This window comes from Ciconia boyciana, chromosome 15 (genome assembly GCF_034638445.1).
Source record: "Ciconia boyciana chromosome 15, ASM3463844v1, whole genome shotgun sequence".
NCBI classification, from domain to species: Eukaryota; Metazoa; Chordata; class Aves; order Ciconiiformes; family Ciconiidae; genus Ciconia; species Ciconia boyciana.
The window spans coordinates 9,345,318-9,368,070 of record NC_132948.1 but is presented as its reverse complement, the minus strand read 5'-3'; the positions used below and the strand labels follow the sequence as shown (position 1 = coordinate 9,368,070).

General features: G+C 45.0%; 1 protein-coding gene across 1 annotated transcript in view; it reads left to right on the top strand.

Annotated features, from left to right (window-relative positions):
- The window catches only part of SETD1B (SET domain containing 1B, histone lysine methyltransferase), a 55,400-nt gene that overhangs the window by 3,851 nt on the left and 28,796 nt on the right, over positions 1-22,753 (top strand). The window contains exons 5-6 of the mRNA XM_072880110.1: positions 1,342-1,454; positions 4,231-5,406. Of these exons, the coding sequence (XP_072736211.1) occupies positions 1,342-1,454; positions 4,231-5,406 (1,289 nt within the window). The remainder of the gene's footprint in view (positions 1-1,341; positions 1,455-4,230; positions 5,407-22,753) is intronic.

The following is a 22,753-nucleotide window of genomic DNA, read 5'->3' as shown; positions in this document are numbered from 1 at the left end:
GATAGGAAGTGTTTCACATTCATAAACCTTCTATGAAAATGGAATTGTAACTTTTACTGCATTGTATTGGGGACCTAGGAAGAATTATGAAACTTTCTAACAGTTACTTTTTATTTATTTAAAAACAAGTTTTAAAGTAAGCCTAACACTTCCATACCCATGGTGTTGTAGTCTTATGGGGGGGGGGGCAGTGTGTGTTAATATTTCAAGCATCTCTTCAAGCTCTTGTCTTGAAGAGATCTATTTTGTCATGACTTTAGTTGAACTAAAACAGTTTACATAGTTGAGGATGTGGCTCGAGACTTTGTGAAATGAGATTTGATAACCAAATAACCTCATCTGCGGCATTTATTCAAGATAAATGAGTCTTTTGCAGTACGCAGAATCATACTAAGGGGTGCTTTGCTTTCAAATTGCACGGAGTGATTCATAGGGAGTTTGGGGTTTGATCCTGCAGGACTTCCTCGTGAAAGTAGTACTGTTTCAGGGGAGATCTTGCCTGAATTAATTTTCTGGGCTCAGGTGCTGGGTCTGTCCCTTTTTCTATGTATTCTTTATCTTTCAGAGCAAAATTCAGACAGTTTCGGGGTCTGATTCTGTTGCCTTTGAAGGTGATGACAGATTTCTTACAGACTGCAAAATAAGTAGCATTGGGTTTTTGTAGTAATGAAAAATCCAATATTAAGAAACTGTGTCTTTGTAGAATTTAGGAATGAAAAAGCTAAGGCTCAGTAACAATATATGGGACAGTTTGCTTCTCTGGCTTTTATTCTTCGAAGGATGCCACTGAGCACACCTTTAACTAGGAGGGCAAAAAAAAAGAAAAGGATTAGTCAGTGTCTTTTTGGAAAAGCAGTGTTAACGGTTTTGTCCTCAGCATTCCCATGCATCGTGTTTGCATTAATAACAGCCAGCTTCTACTAGCAAGGTGTGTTGGGAGAGCTTTCTGAAGTGGCTCTGGGTGTTGGCAGAGGCTTGTCCCTTGGGTGAGAGTTTCACTTCTCAAATCTGCAAGCTATTTCCTTGGCACTTTGGAGAGGAGGGAAGCTGCTGCTCTCGAGAAAGCATGGTAAAGAGCAGAGCTGCCAGGCAGGCTGAGAAGAGGAAGAAGGATTTAGAAACCTCCTTGTCTTGGCTGGAGAAGGGAGTGTCTGACTTCACTTGACCAGCTGATTATTTAAAAACTATCCCTATGAGCCTCAGAGGTGATACCTGCTCCTCCGTCGCATGGATGCAGCAGGCTGGGAGCGGTAGCAGGGTTGTGCAGGTGTCAAGAATATGCATTTTTACATTGGCTATGTTATTTCTGTTTAATCAACTCTTCCATTGTGGTCTGTGCAGGTGAAACCCGCATGCGATTCTATGAACTGCTTGTTAATGGTCTTTACACTCCTCAGACCCTTCCCGTAGGCACCGAACAGGATGTATCGCCAACTGTGAATGAAACTCTCCAGGTAGGTTTGCGTGGCCTTTTTTTAAGAATAACTTTCTAGAAAATTCTGAACAAATGCATCATTAACGTTACTGTTTTAACACTTTTAATTTAGCTTCTTTTTTTTGTCTTGCCATAGTTTCAATGGATGTTACTAATTCACATTTAAATATAACTTGCTCATAATTGCCACAGCAAATGTAACTCTCTGCAAATGCAGTGCATGTGGCTAATCTGTATGCTGGTGTCTGCATAGCGTGGTAAGTGCTTTTTGTCTTTCGGAATGAAAAATACCTACAGAACCGACAGTATGTGCCCTATTAACATTAGAAATTCCTGCAGTTAAGAGGACTGGATCAGATCTGTCCCTGAGATGAGATTATTCCCTTGAAGTCAGGGGGAATGATTTACAATGGTACATTTGGCCTAGCGTCTGCAGTATGTAATCCTTAGCACGTATGTTCTACAGGCTTGCTTAAAGGCTAAAAGAGGGAAGGTGTCAAATCTTGAATAGTGGCATCAATTTTCCAGAATCTTAATTAGTCACCGGAATCAGTTGTTAATAAAAGCAGTGGACAGAATTCCTGAGGGCTTCCAAGAGTCCCTCGATATTTAGGGTACGATTCTCTAAATGGCTTTGTACAGTTACCTGCTCCCCTGCAAGCCCCACTGGGATGAGGGGACGAGTGGGAAGTGAAGCCTGTTTGTGTGAAGTCATTAGCCCCCTTGGCTTGTCTAAATGTACTTTGGCTCCTCATTGTGGCTTAGGAACCCACTTTAAGGCACCAAATTTGAAAGAGATTTGGCAGAGATTTTTTTTTTTTCCTTCTCTCTACTTCTCTGCACTCTTATGACTTCTTAAAATGCCATAATTTCATTAATTCTGTGATCAGATGCTTTCAGGACAGGTAAGAGCTGTACATTGAACATGAAAATCCCATTGATCTGAAAAAATAAAGTTCTCCTCTTCTCCTACCAACCACCCCAAACAGCAACAAAGCAAAACCCCAGTATCCTCTTAACAAAATCATAAAGAGGCTGATTCTTCCTTACCTCCCAGCAAGGTGTTTTTAAAGGCAGGAGGGAGGCGAGTAATGGTTTTGCTGGGAATCCACTATGAGCAGGGCCTGGCTTTTCATTTCTGCTGCTTGCAGCACATCTCAAATAAAAATGGACAGATTTGTTCTTACTCCTTTTTCACGGTTAACAGCAAAACACTTAATTGATGGTATCCCTCTTAATTGATGGTATCCCCCAAAGTAGTCCCTGCTGTAATTATCTTTAAGATTGTTTCTCTAGATATCATGTTCATGTATTATATTATTATCCTGAATTGATTTTTTTTCCCAATTATCACTAAAATTATTGCTTTGTGGGTAACTTTAACTGTTTGCATCATGTTCTTGTCACTAGAATCTGCCAACAAGCTTGTTTGCTGTTGTAGTTTAGTAAAATACTGACATTTGCTTTCCCCCTCATGCAGAACAGCAAAGACCTGACAGTTCTGTGAGCCACAATCCCTGCCTCCAGGCCATATCCAAACCCCACTGAAAAACAATCCACATCACATCTACACCAAAGGTGCAGAGATGCGGATTTTAGCAGGAAGCACGTGGCTGGTTCCTGACCCTTTCTCTGGGTTTTAGAACAGTCAAGGAAGAAACTTTTCTGATGTCCATGTGGTCATGGTCCCTAGGGGTCACACCAAGAGCAAGTCTACACTATTGAGTGGGTGAGATGTGTGTGAGTGTAGCAGACAGGTGAGAGCTCAGCTTGGGTTTGATGGTGCTGGCATGTTATAAACAGGTTGTTTGAAAGGTCTCTTGACCTACCTGTGCTTGGGAGAGTAGCAGTGAGCCTGTAGTCTCACCAGTTAGCTATCTTGGTGTGTTTTTGGGGAGTTGGAGCTCAGTCCTGCCTCTTTTGCTACCAGGAAGATTCTCACTGAGCTCTTGCTTTGCATTATGGAAAATTGATTCTGGCACTGATGATTAGTGTGGCAGTGTTATGACTCAGCAGAGTCTGAGTTGGAGCAAGGCTGCTCCTAGAAACCCCCTCAATGTGCCTGGGAAGTGGGTTGCAGAGCAATTACTTGGCTGCTCTGTAGGCTTGTAGGGTTTCAGTTTCAAATGCCATAATCAGTAGTGCTCTACCTGAGCATTTGTCTTTGGGAAAGGGTTTAAAATGTGTTTTTAGCAGTTGAGAACTTCTTGTGCTTTTAATACCTGTAGCCTTCTCCCTTGTTGTTACAGATGAATGTTTGGTAGAGAGGGTGGTGGGTGAGCTCTCTCAGTTGGACCAATACAAAGCCCTGCTGCATAGGTTCGGTTGAAGACTGGCAGTTTGCTGATTTGTATGTTTTGATTTGTTCACAAAAAAAGTTAAATTGATAATTTCATATCTCAGAATTTTCTTAATTATCTTCCCTATTTGCAATTTAGACAAGCCTTACATAGTTGATAGAAATTGAAACTCTTTTAGCTAAAAGTATTGTGCAAGTCTCCTGTTCACCTGATGCTCTTGGGTGTAGCTCATAAGGAATACTGTTGTATCTGCTTTCTTCTTCCTCCTCTTATAGACAAGTTCCTTTTTGCTTGCCTATTTCTTTTAAATCACAGGGAACTGTTAATAATGGATAATGGTTTGTGTTTTCAGGGATGCTGTAACTTTTTTTTTTTTTTGCCATGGGAATCAGTGCAAACTCCTGGGTTCTCAACTCCTCTGAAAACCAAACAGATTAGACAAATATCTCTTTAAAAGTGTGTGTTTAGGTGCTTTTCTCTCTTCTGTTTTTATAGTTGACGGATTCCCTGAAGCGCCTGAAAGACAGTAGCCTTTCTTCTGCGGGATCATCTGTTACCCCAAACAGTAGCACACCGTTTTCCCATGACACAGCCTATTCCAGCTGTCGGCAAGACACCCCAAACTCGTACAGCCAATTTACCCCACAGTCCCAAGGAACACCTCACACCCCACGGTTAGGGACGCCGTTTTCCCAGGATTCCACCTATTCTAGTCGTCAGACAACGCCTGTGTACCATTTTGGGCAGGACAGTGGGTACAAACCCAGGAGACATGAAACAAAATTTACAGATGCGTACAACCGTCGACCGGGACATCACTATGTTCATAACTCAGCAGGTGTTTACCGAGGGACGGAGCATCAGTTTAGTACGTACAAATCCCATCAACAGGAGCCAGTTCAGTTCTCTCACACTCCTCCCCTGAGCCACTCTAGTTCTTCGAGCTACAAATCTGCCTTCTCTCCCTACCAAGCACCAGCTGTATTTCCCCAATCCGATGAGCAGCAGTTTCCCCAAACTTCCAGGGAAACAGAGTACCGAAGACCTGCACCACCTCCCGCTGAGATGGTTGTGGAAAGCAGCGCTTCCACTAACATTGATTTTGTCCCAGTGAAGGAGAAACAGGAGGAGCCTCCGCCCTTGCCCGATTCGAACTCTGTTCCCGAACCGAGCACAGCATCCTTCTCTCAGACTCCAGAGAGAAGCGAGACCCCTGGCACCCCCACCATGGAGTCGGAAATGCAGCATAACAGTTTAGACTCAAGGATTGAGATGCTCTTAAAAGAGCAGAGAACAAAGTTACCCTTTCTTAATGAGCATGACTCGGATAATGAGGTCCGAATGGAAGGTAGCCCCATCTCCTCTTCTTCTTCCCAGCTCTCTCCCATCCCAATGTACGGTTCAAACTCTCAGCCCGGTTACAGAGGTCAGACGCCTTCCTCGCGCCCTTCCAGCACAGGCTTGGAGGACATTAGCCCAACGCCGTTACCTGACTCTGATGACGATGAGCCCATCCCTGGGACGGCTTCTCTGAATCAGAATTCCCGGGGGACATCGGAGGCCAGCATGACTCCCATTGATCAGCTGAGCAGAACCTCCAAAATTGAGACCTCGGAGGCTAAAGAAATGGTGCCTGGTGACCAGACTCCAACGTCAGAAAAAATGGATGAGGTAAGTGAGCTTGAAGTGGGTCATGAAGCTCCATGCGTAGCCCCAGAGCTGGACAGGGCAGGGAGTCGCTCTTTTCTTTTAGTGTCGCTGGAGCGTAGGGTTTCTGGTGGCTTTTTCTTTTACTCAAAGCAGCTGGAAATGAGTTAGACGTGACACAAAGTGATGGTCTTAATCAACTTGCCAGTCTCCAGCTTTCCTTGTTTATAATAGCAACCTGCTGCAATTTATAGCTTCAGGAGAGCTCAAGGACTGCACAAGCCATGGAAGGGAAGTTTGGCCAGTGCTCATGCTGTGTCAATGTCCTGAGTGTCAACAGACACTTAAGCCACTAGAGGAGTTAATCGAGCACTTTCTGCCATTGCTTTGGTCCCTGAGCGTGGGTGTGTATGTATGCACACACTTGCTTAACGGGGCTTTCATGTTATGCCGAAGTATTGAATGTATACTTTGTTTGATAGCTCTCCAGCTATTTATGCCATCTGGTTTGAATGGGAGACAGTTGCTGGGTTTTAATACTTGCTTTGCTCAGTTGAAAGGGGGAGGTAGTTGGCTTGTGAGGGATGTGCTCCACTGAGTCTTCCAATAATAGAGCGGAGCTTGCTGCTTCTACTGGGGCATTTGTGGCTGAAGGGACAGCGAGAGCTTAACAGTGTGGAATGGTGCCAGCAGACAGAGAACTTACGTTGCATGGCCTATCTGTTTGGGAGGTCTGTTGCAACAAATGTGAGTATCGCTGCAGTGGACGTGTCGGTCCTATTCTGCTGTGTCAAGGAACAGTCAAAATACAGATCTTTGCGAATGCCAGACCCTTTCTCCTCAGTGTTTATAATAGTCATGCAAGCAAATGAAACTGCTGTCCCTGGTGTGCAAGAACTCTGCAGTAAGGGGACCTCAGCCATCCAAGAGGGCTAGTCTTGTGTAAATGTCCCGAGTGTGGTAGATTAATTTACTCATGACAGTTTGCTGGGGTTAAGCTGGCAGAATGGATTTCCCTCCAGTGGTCTGCAGTTGTGAGGTTTTCACCCGAGAAGTGGCTGCATTTCAGGAGAGGGGGAGCTGCTCCTGGAGGTACAGGCTTTGCAGAGCGCTTAACTGGAGGAAAAGCGCTGCAGCAATAACATAGTGCAGGTCTCAGTGCTAAATAGAAAAAAACATTGTCACTGTAGTGGATATTTTGTTTTTTCTACATGCCTTTCCAAACCTGCTTGTCCTTGCAGTTGCCAGTTTAGCCTTTGAAACAATTCAGCTGCTTGAGGTCTCATTCATCATCTAGGCTGGCCCAGACTCCCCTCTTGGGAGGCAAGTCCCTGGCCAGTGGGACTTGTTGATGTATTAATTAGGAATGGAGTTTTGATTCCTTGAGCTTGGTCTGGCAGGCTTAAGAGGGAATGCTCTTAGTTTGTCTGAAAAAATGAGGAAGGCATCCCTCATCTCCTTGCCATTCTGGGCTTGTATCTGCTGTCCTTACTCTCGTGCAAGTGGGTTGCAGCCAGTTCTGAGCATGTTTAGAAAGATGGATGAATGCCAGCGTGGTATGTGGGGTCAGGCACTTTCTGTAGCTGAGATCAGCATTGGGGGACTGGCTGGGATGTTACATTTGTAGGCTGTGATATGGTGTAGCAGTGTGTGGACTTTGAAGCCCATGTTAAGTCTTTGTCTCCCCTTAATGAGATGCTCGTGTCAGAAGTTCACGTTGATGGTTCTGTGATACAAAATTATATAAATGTCTCGATCCTCTGCAGAAGTCAGAAGGGTGGTAGCAGGGTCTCCATGCAGGTCATTGCTGCCTTAATTGTCTCCTCCCCCAAAAAAGTTTGATGTTTGTTGTTGGAGCTGTTTATTCAACCCTCCTCTTGGTTACAAATCACACTAAGCTATTCTGGCATGTTTGAAAAGTTGCCTGCGCCTTTCATTGCTCCTTCTGATGCACAAAAACCGATCTCCATGTGTTTTTGCTTCCTTCCCCCGCCCTTCTCTCTTCCAGTTTTTGCTTTAGAAAAAGGCTCTCCTGGCTTCCCTCTCTTTTGCTGAAGGAGCAGAGCTGAACAGTGACTTAACATAGGCTGAAATTTGATCTGCAGCTTTCCAACTGAGTTAGAGAGGGGCATTGAGTCTGTCTAAGGGCTGGAAAGCTGAACCTCCGGCTTCAGCCTATTGTGATACCACTATTCAACTTTCAGTCCTTCAGAGAATCCTCCAGCAAAACAGAGGGAAAGCAGACCCGAGTATTACTAGTGACTGTGTGGTGTGGGGAGTAGAGCAGAAATGATATATTAGCATAGGGAGGGCTCATTAAATATCATAAGGAAGCAATAAAGGGCAGAGAGTTTGAACTTATTTACTTCATATTTGGCTCTTCAAGGGTCGGAGCAGCCCCAGGCCAGCTCTCTTTGGGCGGGTGCTCTAGCTGGGAAAATCTCAGGATTCATAAGGATGCCAGCAAAGTTGCAGGGAAGTTTTTCCTGAGACAGTAGGTGCTTTTCAAGGACCTACTCCTGTTTCCCATCAAAACAAGCACGGTTTTTGTCAATGATTGCTAATACAGTAACATTTGTTCTATAGGTGAAGCGCTGTCAAATCGTCAGGCAAGTTAACCACCCCAGACTTGCCATAAGTAAAGGAGGTACAGCCAAGCCCCAGCAATTGCTCTGATTTATCATGCAAGACCCCGGAGTTTGATTTCAAGATCCGGTATGATACTCCTAAGCCAGAGCTTGGCAGGGAGTTTGGGTGTGGGAGAGGAAGGGCTGTGCATCTGTCTGCAACACCTAACTCCGACTAATCTCAGAGCAGTGATTATGGTCTGCAGAGAAAGTCCTGCTAAGCTTAGCCAAGGGACGAGCGCTGAGAGGTGGAACAGAGCGGGATGTGGGCAGTACGAGGTAAGAGGAGAAAAGGGATCCTTTACAAACAGCACAACCTGCCAGCCAGGAAGACAAGGCAGAGAGGGCTTTTTCAAGAAACTAGAAGATGGCAAGGGAAAAAACCAGCTGAGCTGCATTGTTATTTTAGGAAAATTTTTGAGGGTAGCAATGTACAAACTTTCCCTCCTATGTTCCTGAGAGATAACAAGGAAAGAATTGTAACAATTTCTTTTTCACAGGATCTTTGCTGTTTCAGAAGTGCAAAGGTTAAGTAAGTACAGTTTGACGTTTTGACATCCCATTTGAGCCAGGTCTTGGTTTTGCTTGGCTTGTTACAGGAAGAGACCCTGCCTGTGTGTGCTGGGGAGAATGACAGGATTATAACAAGTCACTTTGTATATTGATGATGCCTTTCATGTTGCAGCTTACGAACCTATTAGTTTGTGTGCATAGCCAGTGTGTAATAGGAAGACCGTATGATTGACAATGGTATTTTTCCAGATTTATAAGTACAAAAGTACTTTTTAATTGAGGGATCAACAGACTCCTGTCTTCTTGGTAGTTTGGCTAAGCACCTAGTTACTATGTTGGGAGGGGTGCCTTAAAAATGCCAAAGATAATCATAAAAATAAAGATACTGAAACATGAATGAGGCGAGAGCAGTTCTCCTGCTGCTTGCTGTGAATTTTAGCAAATGGTTTGGGGAGCAAACTGCACAGCACAGTGCACAGCAGCCCTAGAGACCCCGAAAGCCACTGCTGTCACCAGCACCCCTCACTGTCTCCCTCGGCTGTTGTGAATGTTTTTAATGCCGTGCTGGATGCCGAGGTGCCTCTTACAGGACAGCATCGACATCCCTGTGACAAGCTGTGCGTATGCAGCAGATCCTCTTGCAGTTACTTGGGGAGAATTTCTGAGCTGCGCTTACACATAGATGAGGTGGGTCAGGCTCACCCCTACAGTGAGCTCTGCCGAAGTCCCTGAGGTTACATGTGGGCTGAATTTGCACTTTGCATTGAAGTATCTTCGGGTTCTTGTGTGGTCGCAGCCAGAACTGGAAGAAATTTATGTTGAAGTGTCACATTGCCCCTCCGGAGCCTTAGCAGGATGTGATGACATTCTCTGCAAGACACTGCATCGTGCCTTGTGCCGCTCCACACTGCTGCATCCGCATCCAGACCAGGCTGTGTTTCAGTAGCTGGTAAATGATTCCCCTTTTCTACAGAGGCAAGTTCACCCTTTGATTGTCACGAGAACCTGTGAGAGAAAGCAGTGCCCCGATGCTGTCCAGGCAGCGAGAGGAGCTACAGGGGGTTTCTTTGCCAGCAGTACCTGCAGCGGTTGCCCCAGGAGCAGTCGATGCCCCTTGAAGCTGTGCTGTGCAGGAGCAAGTTGGTCTCTGCCTGCCGAAGGATGCTCTCTCCTCCTGTACCCTGTTCCCATCCACGGGTTGTGCGGGGTCGGAGGCAGCACTGTGTTCCTGGGACGCTGACAGTGGGTTAGATGGAGCCTCCTAAAGGTGAACCCAAACGCACTCTACTAAGGGATGTTTCTGGGCTGGAGAGTGCAGAAGTGATTTATTCAAGGTAAATGCACATTAAGGTTGAGAAGGTAGAGTCTTAAGAGCCAGGAAATTTGATACCTTGGTTTCCACAGTAACTGTGCAAGAGCCCTTATGCCCATAAGTAGCTGTTATGTATGTATAATATATGTGGGTACACCTGGGATCCAATTTACAGCTAGAGTGGGATTCATCATTTCTGGAGGGAGATGGGGGGGAGTAGATGTGGGGAATGGTTGCTCTGAATGTATTTTTTTAATTGAAGAAGGGAGAAAAAACCTGAGAGCTGTGATTTATGCCCGGTCTTGTAAACACTTTTTCAAATTTTCCTGCCTCCTGAGCTCTTGCGAATGCGATCATGCCTGACAGAACCAGTTCCTAATGGAAACTCAAAAAATAGGTATATGTTATGACCATGAATTTCCAGAAATGCAGCCAGCCAATGCCCAGGCAGCAAAGATTTGGATGTCTGCTGTGGTTTTCAATGTGAGTTACACCAGCCATGCTAAACCTGTGAAATTAAAATGAGAGTGAGCTGCTTAAACTGTGGGTTCAGTTCTGCTCTGCCTGACCCATGCACAGCAGCAGCGAGAAGCCACAGGGACTTCAGGGGATCTTGTGGAGTTTAAGCTTGTTCAGAAAAGAAAGCCAGCACACAAATCCCTCAAAAAGTGATTTAAATATAACACTACACTGGACCCTTTTGAGAGCTCAGAGATCTGTTCAGCCTCCGTGTCCAGAGGAGGGAGCACGCCGGGGCAGGACTGCAGCCCTACATCCTCCCGGGGGTGCTTGGGGCTGAGGGTCAGTTCCCATATAACCTGGCCAAGGTAAGGATGTCCCGGCTCCTGAAGCAGTAGAAATACAGAATATTGTTATCTTACCTTTTTTTTGAGAGTTGATACTGGAAGACCACAGGCAGGGACTGCTTCCTTGTACATCTGATTAATTTACCACATGACAACCTGCTGCTCCTACAAAAATTTATACAAAGTAGAGAAGTCTGTGTTGTATTTCACTTTTGACTTTTTGTATTTGGCTCCAGTTTGATTCTTGGAGTGCTTGCAAGGCTGGTGGTTAGCAGAGCAGAGGGCTTGCCCAGCCAAATGTGTTCAATATAGGAAGCAGTGAGAGGTAACAAGCCCAGTGTCAGTTTTTACAGTCACTTTTTCAGAGCAGAATTGCATAGGATTCACCTGGTGTTCCTGGTGATGCACCCCCTCACCCATGTATGCTCATGGGGGGGCGGAACTAAATAGAGAGATATTTGACTGCTTATGGTTTGGGTTTTTTGGATACCTAACAACTTCAGTAGAATAAGAGAACACGTCTCTTGATAACAGAGCTAGAAATGGTGAAATGCTCTGGAGTGTAACTGAAAAATAGAAAGCAGGCTGTGGTTGGGAGGCTGAGTGGTTCTTTCACTCTCTCATACCAGGCCAAGACTTTGAGGCTTTTGCATTTTGCATACCTAATAGAAACGACATTGCCATTCCTTTTTATAAATCACTGTTGCTGATTGTACTCTTGCCACTAGCTCAGTTTGGTCTCTGTTTTGCCACCAGTGACCTTCTGTAAATTTTCAGTTCCTGGTGGACTGGGTATGTATAATTGAATTGCTTGTTAATAGGTAGAGCACTGCTTATTTTGTGTTTATGTAATCTATACATGCTCTGCTGCACTGGAAACTTAGATCCAAATGACAATGTTTAACCACAGCATATAGCTTATGGCAGAATAATATTTGCAAGTCTGAGCTCTGCAGACCATTTACAGTTAGAGAGCCCTTGGCATCTTCCTTTTTCTGCTTACAGAGTTCTTCCTATTCTTTTCAACACTCAGGTTTTAGCAGTGACGATATTGACTGTTCAGATGTCATAAATGCAGGCTGTGAAGCCTCACATTGAAGTGACATGTTTTCCTCGCAGTTTCTCCAACCCATTATCATTCTAGTTGCATTTCACATCTGATGGTTGTGAAAACTGACCAAGGGAATGCAGACAAGTTACTGGATGGCAGTGTATGTTGCAACGTGCAGTGACACTGAGAAAATGTGCCAGTGTGTTAGGTAATCAGTAGAAATATTGAGAAAATAATTGCTGTTAACATATTGTGCTGGCAGCCGCCAGAACAGCACTAATTTCTGGGTCTGATTTTGAAGAAGACGGAGCAGCCGCTGTGTTCTATATGTGTCTGTGTCTGACACAGAGCAGTGAACAGATGAGCACTTATTCAAATTTCTGCTGGCTGTTGCCTTTCCTGGAGTCCTCTAAATAGATACGGTTCATCAGTAGAACGTTTTTTCCGAATGCATCAATTTTGAGTCTCATGACTTTGCCACCCCCCTTGTATTAATTTTAATTTTCGGTTTGGGGTACTTGTTTGTACCTAGTGAAGACAGGGCAAAACTCAAAACGAAACCCATGAGTTCGTTAACTCTGTGCATCACGTACCTGCCCACGAGGGCTCCTTTGACCCAGACATGTTACTGCTGTCTCAGGCTTTATTATGAAAGTGCAGTGCTTGCTTTTGGAAATGCCTATTAATCATGAGAAGAAGGTTGCTCAAATTTTTCAGCTCCTAAAACCAAAGTATTTAAAAAAAAAAAAGTTTTTAAAAAAGTCTTTTAAAATGTTTTTGATTTGCTGAGTGCTAAAATAAAGCCAGTGGCTGCTTTTACAAGGTTCCAGCGGTGCAGACAGGCCTGATGAGGTCAAGATGCATATAAAATAGCAAGATGGCAAATTGGGGTTTCTAACTTCTCCCTAGGTTGGAATAGGTTCACTCCTCCAGGAGTTGCAAAAGTGTTGCTTCAGGAGCAGTTTGAGTAAAGGAAGTTGTTTGCGGCTTGGGCTTCGGCAATCGCTCTTTGCATAGAGGGCACTGTGAGTGCTGCGCAGGCATGGCACAGGGAGGAAGCGAAACTGCTGCTTGAACTTGAAGCTGGCAGCAGTTCTTATGGTTTGGAGGTTTGCTTGCAAAAGGGTCAGACAGCTGTAGCAGAACTTCCAATTTAAACTCCTTGGGACTCGGGTGTTTCAACTTAGGCACTTTTTAGTGGCATTTGGATTTGCTGGCTGCTCTGAACATGTGTGTTTTGTGGAGTATGTATTTATGTAGAGTTGATAACTGTGTACTAAGTGCAATTTATCACACACCTTTGACCAGCTCACTTGTGTTTTGCCCAGTATCTCTCTCTCCGTATCAGGCCATGAGTCAGGAAGACAGTTAGGAAAAAGGCTCTGGAAATGGTGGGGAGGGGAGGAAAAGGAGTAGCAAAGACAGTCTCGCCAGGGTCTGGTACTTCCCCTCTTTTCTCCTTGCCTGCACCTTCAAGCGTTCAAGGTGGGATGTCCTCAGGCTCACCACTGCCCAAATTCCTTGTGTCAATGAGTGCAATGGCATGGAGCCTTAGGAAGGAGAGGGCTGTGGATGGTGCAGGTTGGGTGATATGAAGGAAGGACTGGGTTTTGTTTTTCCTGGGGTTGAAACAGTCCTTTGCTGGCCTGGTCAAGGAATCAGATGTCCGCTGCTTTTGCGGATAGTGTGGAGTGAGAGTCACTTTCTTATATCCATTTGTTTCCAAAAAGAGCTGTGTTTCACAGTGAGCAGTATAGTTTTGTGCTGATGTCCAAGTGGTGTGTCCTTCTCCCGCTGTGCAGGATTAACATGCGTTGCACACATCAGGGAGATGTTCCCTCTGGAGCCTCTGGGGAGGGATTGCTGAAGTAGGTGGCTTCCTTCCAGGTTTCCTTTCTCCCAAAGGAGCTTGTTATTTCTGGTGCCTTGTGTGTCCCAGGCAAAACAAAATGTATATATTTCAGGTGACAGCAGTGTTATTTGGTGGAAGCAGGAGCTGGTTTAATGTTGGCACATAGCTCTGGGGACAGTTTCCCAATCCAGTCCTTGTTGCTAAGCGGTTGCCAAACGTGGTGTTTTGGTCAGCAGATGTGGCTGAGAGTTTCTAGTGCAGATAATTGAAATATTGTCTTTGAAGGATGCAGATAAATGTGAGCAACTGTTATCATGATGCTACAAGTGTTTTGCTATTGTCCAGGAAAAAATTACTTGGAAAATATGAAAATCCTTATTGCTGCATAAAATTATTCGAATTACAGTAAAACATAAAGGGCAATCTACCGGTTGAATATATGCTATGGAGATGTGTGCATTTTGGATGCATTTTGACAAGGGAATCTCAATGAATTTATTTGCTTGTTAATACAATGTCAGGTGGGATGTATCTCCCAAATTACATCAGAAAAGTGGTAACAGCAGATGGTTTTACAAACCTGAGGCATATTCCAGGTCAGTGAGAAGCAGGCAGGAAGGTGGTATGGGTTTGGTGGCAAAGGGCAGCCTGGTCCCAGCAGAACCCTTGATGGTGGATGGAGACCTGATGCTGGGGTTGCTTTTAAATTCCCCAGGAGCTGGCATCACGCAGGGGTCACCCAGCCTGGCTGTAGGACACCAGAAGTAAGCTGTGATCTCTGCTGGGTTGGATACTCAGACTTGAGCTTGAGGAAATCTTGTATGACTTTGTCTTGGCTTGTTGCTGAGATGCATGTGCTACAAAAGGGCTGTGGCACAAGGCAGCAGTCAGGGAAGTGCCTTTTGGCATGGCTGCTGTGGGTGCGTGGTCCTTTGGGGGGACCCTGGGTGGCTTTTGCAGCCCAGCTCAGCTGGCTGTGTATCGCTGTGGGGTCATGGAGAGGGGGAAAGCAGACAAGGGAGACACGAGGAACTGCGCAGGTGGGTTTGCACTGGTTTTTGGGGGTCAACCACTGTGCAGTAGGTGCAGCTACCACATGGCCTCTGTCTTTGTTCTGAAAGGGTTTGTGTGGATCTGCTTTCAATGTCCAAGCTGAAGAAAACCTGAGCTTTAAATAGTACTATGCCTTTAAAAAAAAAAAAATTAGAAGGGTAGCTCATAGTAGTCTCTAGACTTCTGAATTGGGATGGAGATTGTGTTAAGACTAGATTTTATTGTAAGTGAATTTGGGGCTAAATGTACAAACTGAGTTGTAAAAAGGATGAATGTTGGACCCTTGTTGTGACCTAGTTTTTGCAGTATTTTTACTATTTTAACTGAGCTCTGGTATCAGGAGTATTGCACAGTGTAACTCTGTTCTAGTGAGGCACAACCTTAGTATCACATCCAGTAAGTGAGATGTATCGATTATGGTATGTGGTATAAGTACCACCGTGCAGCTCTGGTGCTTCAAAAGGTGCTGAGGCTAAACTGTCCTAAGTAAAAAACTATTGTGTGCAAACCACCAAGCCAGCTGTTCCTGCACAACTGCTAAAAAAAAAAAAAAAAAGCCTGTGCTTTCCAGTTGGTCACTGGAATCAGTGAGCGATGTATGGAGAGCATGAGCACAGAGCTGTGTTTGGCTGGTTTTGTGCCTTTCTCGCAACTGTTTCACATAGCTCTTTAAATGAGTAACCTGCCTTTTCAAGAGTTCATATGTAACTTCAAACTAATGAACCAATGTAATGGGAAAGCTGCTTTAAAAAATAAAAATAAGAGCTCTGTGATTGTGAGTGGTTTAGATATGCCTGCTCAAGTATGGGCTGTAGAGGTGCTGTACTGCTGTGTGCTTCTGCAGGGCTTTGCGCTCATTGTGATGATTTTAGCAAAGCTCTTTAAAGCAGGTATTAAGGAAGTGAGTAAAATAAGTGTCACCAGCATGGGGAGGCCTGAAAGAGCCTTAGGACTGGGATGGTCGGTCTGAGGAGCAGACCAGAGGTCGCCTGGCACTGGCTGCTGCTGAACGGCTCTGCCCGTGTGCACCCCTTCCTCTTGAGTGGTCATCTGTGGTAGGGCTTGATTATGGATTTGCTGCAAGAGAGAACAGAAAGAGACTTTGGACTAACTCATGAGTAAGCAAGGAAAAGGCACGTCTTTACCTTTCTTTGGTTGTCTGTGTTGTTGGGGGTTATTTCCTCTAGGTTACTGAAAGGCCTTCAGTGGGAGGTCAGAGCAGTTTGTGCCATGCAAAAACCCCATCAGCAGCAGGGCTGTATGCGGTGGTGCTCCCCTGGGGTGCCTCTGCTACTCATGACCGGCAGATTAGGACGAGATCTTGTTCAATAGTTGCTGGTGGACCTGTCTTCCAGAAATGCCTAATCCGTTTTTAAACCCATCTGAGTCTTTGCAGTATCCTGTGGCAGAGGTGCACAGCTGAATTTTGCTCTAGGTGAAAAGTGTTTTCATGTGTTTGTTTTAAACCTCCTAAACCTCTAAACCTCCTAATTAGGGGACAGGTGAGGAAATCAGCATACTTTACCTCTTGTCTCTTTTTTGAATATTTTATGCTTGCACAAATAGCAGTGGGAATGCAGCCCAGCTGTGGGGTATTTCCACTCTGGTAATTTAGAACAGTTGCGGTTACACAATTTATTTTGCATATAGTGGGGATAGTTTAATAGCAAAAGTTTGGTATCTTCTTTAAGGCCATGAGAAATGTCATGTCCTGCACAGAGATTATTTTTAAGGGATCAGTCAACAGTTGGCAGCCACAAGGGTTACGTTTCTGTCACCCGAGAGGAGTGGTATGGGGAAAAAGTTGCCTTTCCTGTCACTGAGCAGGTTTTGGAGAGGGGCAACTTGAAGGTATTTCTGTCTGGATATTGGCTTAGGCTTTGTCTTAGAATGAGGAAGATTTTTAATGTTTTAATGAATATGTTACTTATTGCAGCTGATGTGCTTGATTCTCTCCTCTCTGACTGCACTTAGTTAAATCAGAGTACAGCAAGAGAAAGAAAATCTAAGCAGGAAATAAAGCAGTGAAAAATTCAAGATGCCTCCAGAGAGAAGATCTGTAAGAGAAGAGAAATGTTACCAAAGGGGAACTGTTTCTGCTGGCCTCACCCTTACTTTTGAGGAAGAACATCCCTACTCAGCCTCTTCAGCTGCTTGAAATAGGTTCCTTGGAGTGAAGCGTCTCCTGTGGTCTAGCTGGGTTTTAATGCATCTACGGCACTTTGCTGGAAAGGACTTGTTAGCTTGTGTTGTAATGCTCAGAAAATGAGTGGAGCCTGCTAAGCTCATTAGGGTGCCAGTCATCGTTTGTGGTCACTGCTGCAAAGGGCTCGCAGTCTGGCCACAGCAAGTTAGAAGTTTTTGTCTCGTGAGCTTCTCATTCCCCAGCGCCATTCTCTGCTGCAATGTCCCAGCAGGCCTGGAGCACTTATACCACCTGAAGTGGGGGCTTCATCCAAAGTGGTTTTAAATGCTTTTTGTCAAGATCAGGTGGACTGGCTGAATGGTCTTGTCTGCAGCAGTTTTTTTGGGAATTTCAGAAACACAGCAGATATCCTGTTTGTGCTGTCTTGGGATGATGGCAGTGACTGTCTCCAGAACAGAAGGCTGCAATTTTTCTTACTTGAAACCATACCATGTTGCCACCATAACTGCAGTCAAGATGATAACAAGGTCCTAAAGACCTTATTAACAGTATGTTCCCTCTTTCATGCTCCCTTATTTCTTCTCAAATAGTTGGTACTGGGATAGAAGAGAGCTGCTGGGAGGAGAGTGGTGCTAAGTGTGTGTGACCTCCCAGGCCAGCAGTGAAATCTCAGCAGAAGAAATCTTCAGCAGCTTTTTTATGAAATTTATGAAATCTCAGCAAAAGTGTTCAGGAAAGGGAAAGGTTCAGATAAAAATCAGGACTTTAACTCTTTCCCCTTCCTTGTTCCACACTTTTTGGAGAATAAAAGCTGTACTTGTTTGGAAAGTGCTGTTCTGGACTACCTCCATCAGCCGTGGGCTACAGGCTCCTGGGTTTTCTTGCAGGTGCCAAAAACAGTTGGGCCTCTTTGCTTCCCAGCTACATGAACAGATCAGGACAGCACCCTAGAAATTCAGGGCAAGAATAGCCCCAGCTCTTGGAGGGCAGAGGGAGAAGCCAGACTCATCATTTGGGATGCCTCTTGAGAAGGAAGGCAAGTGTCTGAACTGCTGCCTCAGGATATACTTAATGGCACCTGGGTCTGAGAGCAGACAGCGGCAAGCAGAAGAGCATTAAAAGATGATACTGATGAATGATCTAACAAAAGCTCTTCTCTTTTCTTTTGCTCGTTGTCCTTCAAGACCTTGATTCCTTTGTTTTTGCCCTCCCTTCTGAGGAGACTCAACGTTAACACAGGTTGCATTGTGAACGTCCAGGTCTTGCAAATGAAACTGCTGTTGCTGCTGACACTGGAAATGCAGAAAGCACTGAACAGAGCACTGAAAATGCTGCCATAACTGTAATAGCCATGTGATTTCAGATACTTGAGGGTATAGGAGGAGTACGTAAAAGAAGAATAATATCAAACTGCCCTAGCTCTGCTGATTAGAACTCGTTTAAATACAGTACAGTATGTGTACAACCTATTCATCAATAGGCTGATATCAGCTGGGAAGCGGGACTGTTTTCCAAGCTTATCTGCTTTCTTATCGCCCTGTTGGTGGCAAGATCTGAGTTCATGGCTCCATTTGACCTAAGGTTTAAGTATGAGGGTAAGCTCAAGTGATGGCATATGAGCTCCTGCCTGGCACTGAACTGTAAGGTGTCTGTGTACTCTGCACATGCAGTTATTGCACTTTTTTTTTTTTTTTTTTACTTATAGGTGGACTCTGATCTAATGTTGCCAATTCCCTTTATCTTTGATTGTAAAGTACCTTCTGCTCTCTAGAAATGTGGTGCGTTTCTGCACACCAATGTGAAGAAGAAAACGGAGCATTTCAGAATTATTTGGGAAATTAGTTCCCTGTATACAGTGTGATTTCTCCTAAATTCCTTACTTTTCTTTGCATCTTTAGAGAGGGAGATGCTTCCTCAAGCTCTGCATCTTTTGTGTGTGGACAGACCTCAGAATAAAATCTACTGATAATAGCTGAGATGGCAGAAAATGACAGAGAAGCCCATTGCATGCTTACCACTGCCTTTCTCTTTTTCAGAGAGACTGTTTAGTTGCTCTCTTGGATTTGGCTGGTTTGTTCCCAGGACTCTGCGTCACTGAACCTGATGTCTGAAAAGGGGTTTACCTGGGTAAAGCTAGTCTGGCTGTATGAAAGTCTTTGGGAGAAGCAGAGAACATTCCCTGACTAATTTATCTGTAGGGGGTATTTTCTTGCCACTCTACCATCCCTTTATGCATGACTTAGCTTCCCAGCCGACTAAAGCCTTTGAAGTTAGATTGCAAATAGCTCTTCAGCTATCCCTTCCCCCCATCTAAAATGGGGACACCAGAACAACCATTGCTGTGGAAAGAGCCTGCCTTGTTACATGGCTCCCCAACGTTAACACCCATCTCTCTTCTTCCTTTTCCCTCCTTCCTTTTCCCTACCTCCTCTTCCCCCCCCCCCCCCCCCCCCAAGAAACCTTTTTTTCCCCCTTAATAAGATCTGCTTAAGACTTGAGGGAAAACGCCATGGTTCCATGAGATGGTAAATCCAATTTTAGGGTGTTTCATATGTGATAAAAAACACTATGGCCACATGACGCAGCCCTTGAATTGGCACACATTCGCCCTGCCAGTTCGGATTTGTTCATATAATGCAGAAGGGGCGACTGTCCAGGCAAGCTTCGCATCGGGGCACGCACGGGCTGCCCAGGCATCCCTGATCTCAGGCTGGGGGCCAGTGACTCCCTGTCTCGTACTCTCACTGTATTTTGTGATCTCCCCAGTTGTATGATCACGTTTGTCTTGGCTCAAATCTGTGCAGCCAGGGGGTCTGGAAGCTTCCAGTCTCAGCGTTGATGAATGTGGACCCAAAGAATGTTATGTTAGCCTGCACTCTTCCTAGAGCTGTCCCTGCAGACACCAGAGAGTCTCTTGTGCATGCTGGAAGCCCAGGGGTCTGGCTTCTCCAAATACCCCTTCTTCGGTGATCTTGGCAACAGGAATGGTGTAACCACATCATATGCTTGCATAAGCTTGCAGTTCAGAGCCTCCTTTCCCTTATTGAAGGGAGAAAGACCTGAATTAAACCACCCCTTTTCTGGAAGGTAATGCACTCACCATTAACAGAGCAAACCCCTCGGCAAGTTATTGCTCTCTTTGCCAATTCATCTCTTCAGGCTTTCTGCTGAGGCAAATCTGGCAGTGGTTTTCCCACTGGGTAAATTTATGGTTCTGAGGCTTGCTATCCTAGGAAGCTCTTGCAGTGGACTCTTGGAATTTGTGTTGAAAAATAAAGTATGGTGCGCTCTGGCCAAGAGAAGGGATTTTTGAAAGTTCTGAATGCTGGTTGAGTCTTCTCCCTTTGGGGTCACATTTCTCAAGTAGTCTTGTTTCTGGATCAGTGAAGATATGGTTACCTTGGACCACTAATCACACTGCATTTGCTTCCCATCTCTGTCTTCTTTGCTTCATGTAGAGTTGTCTGTCCTTCCTGGATCTCTTGTTAAATAAAAGAAGTTTTTAGCCTCATGGAGATGCTTAGAGGCTGCCTAAGTGGGTGTTTCTTACTCCAGGATCCATCTCAACTTTTGGAAAGAAGAATCCATGCAGCTTCTACAGCCACTGGAGCGTCTATTTACAGTCAAGTAAAAATAGCCTGAATCCCTCATGTTCAATTGTTGCATTTATTTTCTCTTATTTTTCGTTTTTTTGTGGACCGCTCTTTCATGCCCCGTGCCACATCAGTGGTCCTTGGGCTTTGCTTTGGGAAGTACTGACTTAAGCTACTGCTCCATTCCTTTCCTTGGAGACACTGATGTTATTTCACTGCTCTGCGGGGAGAAGGCAGAGGATAATCCCCTCTGGAGTCTGAAAGGGTGCCTCGAAGTGTTGAGACCTATCTCAGATGCTCGAGCCATCATCCAATGGCCTGCAGGAAACTGGCGGTGCAGAGTTGCATGAGCCTGGGATACTGTCTTTGGCACTTCTGTCATTTTAGCTCATTTTATGATCTTAATTCATTAGATTTTCTAATGATGGCATAGACCAGTGGGCAGCCTTCCAGCTCTCTCACTGTCCTTAAAACACAAGTCGATTTACTTATGCTTCTAGTGTCAGGAAACACTGGAGGTGAGTGAGGAGACCTTTTCCCTTTGTAAGCTTTAGTTCCATGTGCTTTCCCTGCTCGAGAGCCTCTCCTGCCATGCACTGAAAGCCCAAGCAAGCTCCTTCCTTGCATGCTTCCAAATCCCAACTTGTGGCATCTCCCCATGTGCAGGACAGTCTAATTAGGAACAGCACCTGAGGCAGCACATTGCGAGACACAAACAAGCACTGCGGTGGCTCTTCCTCACCTTCATCCCCCTACTCTGGGGCCAATGAGGACTTCTGGGGGATTCTCTCTCTATCCTTTTGTGGTTTGAGGTATCAACGTAAAGTTCCCTCTTGGCATTAGAAGAAAAAAAGCAAGCAGCGTAAGTTAGGCTGGTGTTTACAGTGCTGTTTGTTTACAATGAGCGCTTGAATATTATCGTCACTTGTTTTACTCGTCATGCAGCCCTGTAGGTGTGGGGAGGATAGTCTGTGCCAAAGAAGTGCTGTGAATAAGTACCAGACCAAAACACAAGCTGAGCCAAGACAGTGTATGTGTCAGGTAGGATATTGTCATCTCAGAGCTTGAATTCTCTTTTTCAAGTAGTGAGAGATACTTTTGCAATCAATAACAAAGAAACCAAAACACCCAAGTAACTTCTCTCCTCCTGCCAGAAATCCTTGCTCAGTTGCAGCCTTTTTGGTGCCTGTTTTCTGTAGGACATGGTGATGAGTCCATAGCCCTGATCTGTGTGTTCTGCTCTGCTTCATTTGTAACCTTTGCCTGTGAGTTAGATTTGCAAAGCGCTGTATAAATATATAGCTATTTAAAAATCTTGCAATCTGTTTTGAGATAGAAATACATGTTGCTGAAGATATTTATGATCACTGATCTATAATGTGTTAATCTTTCCATTTGCCTGTTTCTGAGCTGGACATTTTATTATAGTGCAAATACACCTGAAAGCTGGTTTTGTCCCAGTTAAAAGCTGCTGTGATTGTAATCGCGTGCTCTGACAGCAGCAGGAGAATGGGTGCTCTCTTGGCTACCCAAAGGAGGTTAAAAGACGTGACTAAGCAAGCCGGGGTGTCTGGGTAGGAGGCAGTAAACAAACTTCAGCGTAGATCCAGGCTGCAGTGCTGGTGTGCTGGCCGATGTGAACCACCACAGGCGCTGGTGATGGCACAGTTATCTGAACGGGCTTGAAACCTCACCCGGGAAGGTGCAGGCAGCGGTTTGCTCTGTGTTTTTTGCTGCTCTAGCTAAACTCCTGGCAAACCACCTTGGGTAGCTCTGCCCTCCCATGCTCCACTTCTGCAACAGCAGCAAAGTACCACCCTTATGTGTGTTCTTTCAGAGGGAGAGCTATAATTATAGTTAGCAAAGTAAAAATATTTGTATGTTTTGTAAATACAGTACCAAGTCTGCCTTGTTCACGCCTGACACCATGAGGTGTGAATGCTTAGCACCGTCCCTCTGCTGTGTCATCGTGCCCGAGTGTTGCACTCCCAGTAAGCAAAGGGGGCAGTTCAGAGGCACGGCTCCTCTTTACGTGCTTTGCCAAGAACATGTGGAACCTGCAAGCTCTTCTCTAGCTTAAAGCAGGTTAAAAATGAACAAAGTAGTACTCTCTGAAGCCCTTGTTGTGCTCCGGTGTGTAGATTTTGGACAGCAAGAGGTATTTCACTCTGTTAGCAAAGTGAATGGTGGGATTCCCTGGGCCAAACTTGAATGGGCTTGTATTTTTTTTAAAGGAGTTTTTAATTGAAATTGTGTCTTTGAGGAAGAGTTACAGGTGGCTGGTTTGCATCCCCAGGCTTCCCTTTCGTTCTGGATGATGATGTAAGAAACATGGCAGATTTGAAACATCTCATTCTCTTTAATGTGCTCTGCTGAAGGAGTCTGGGAAGAGACAGTTGTGTGTTAGAGAACATGGGC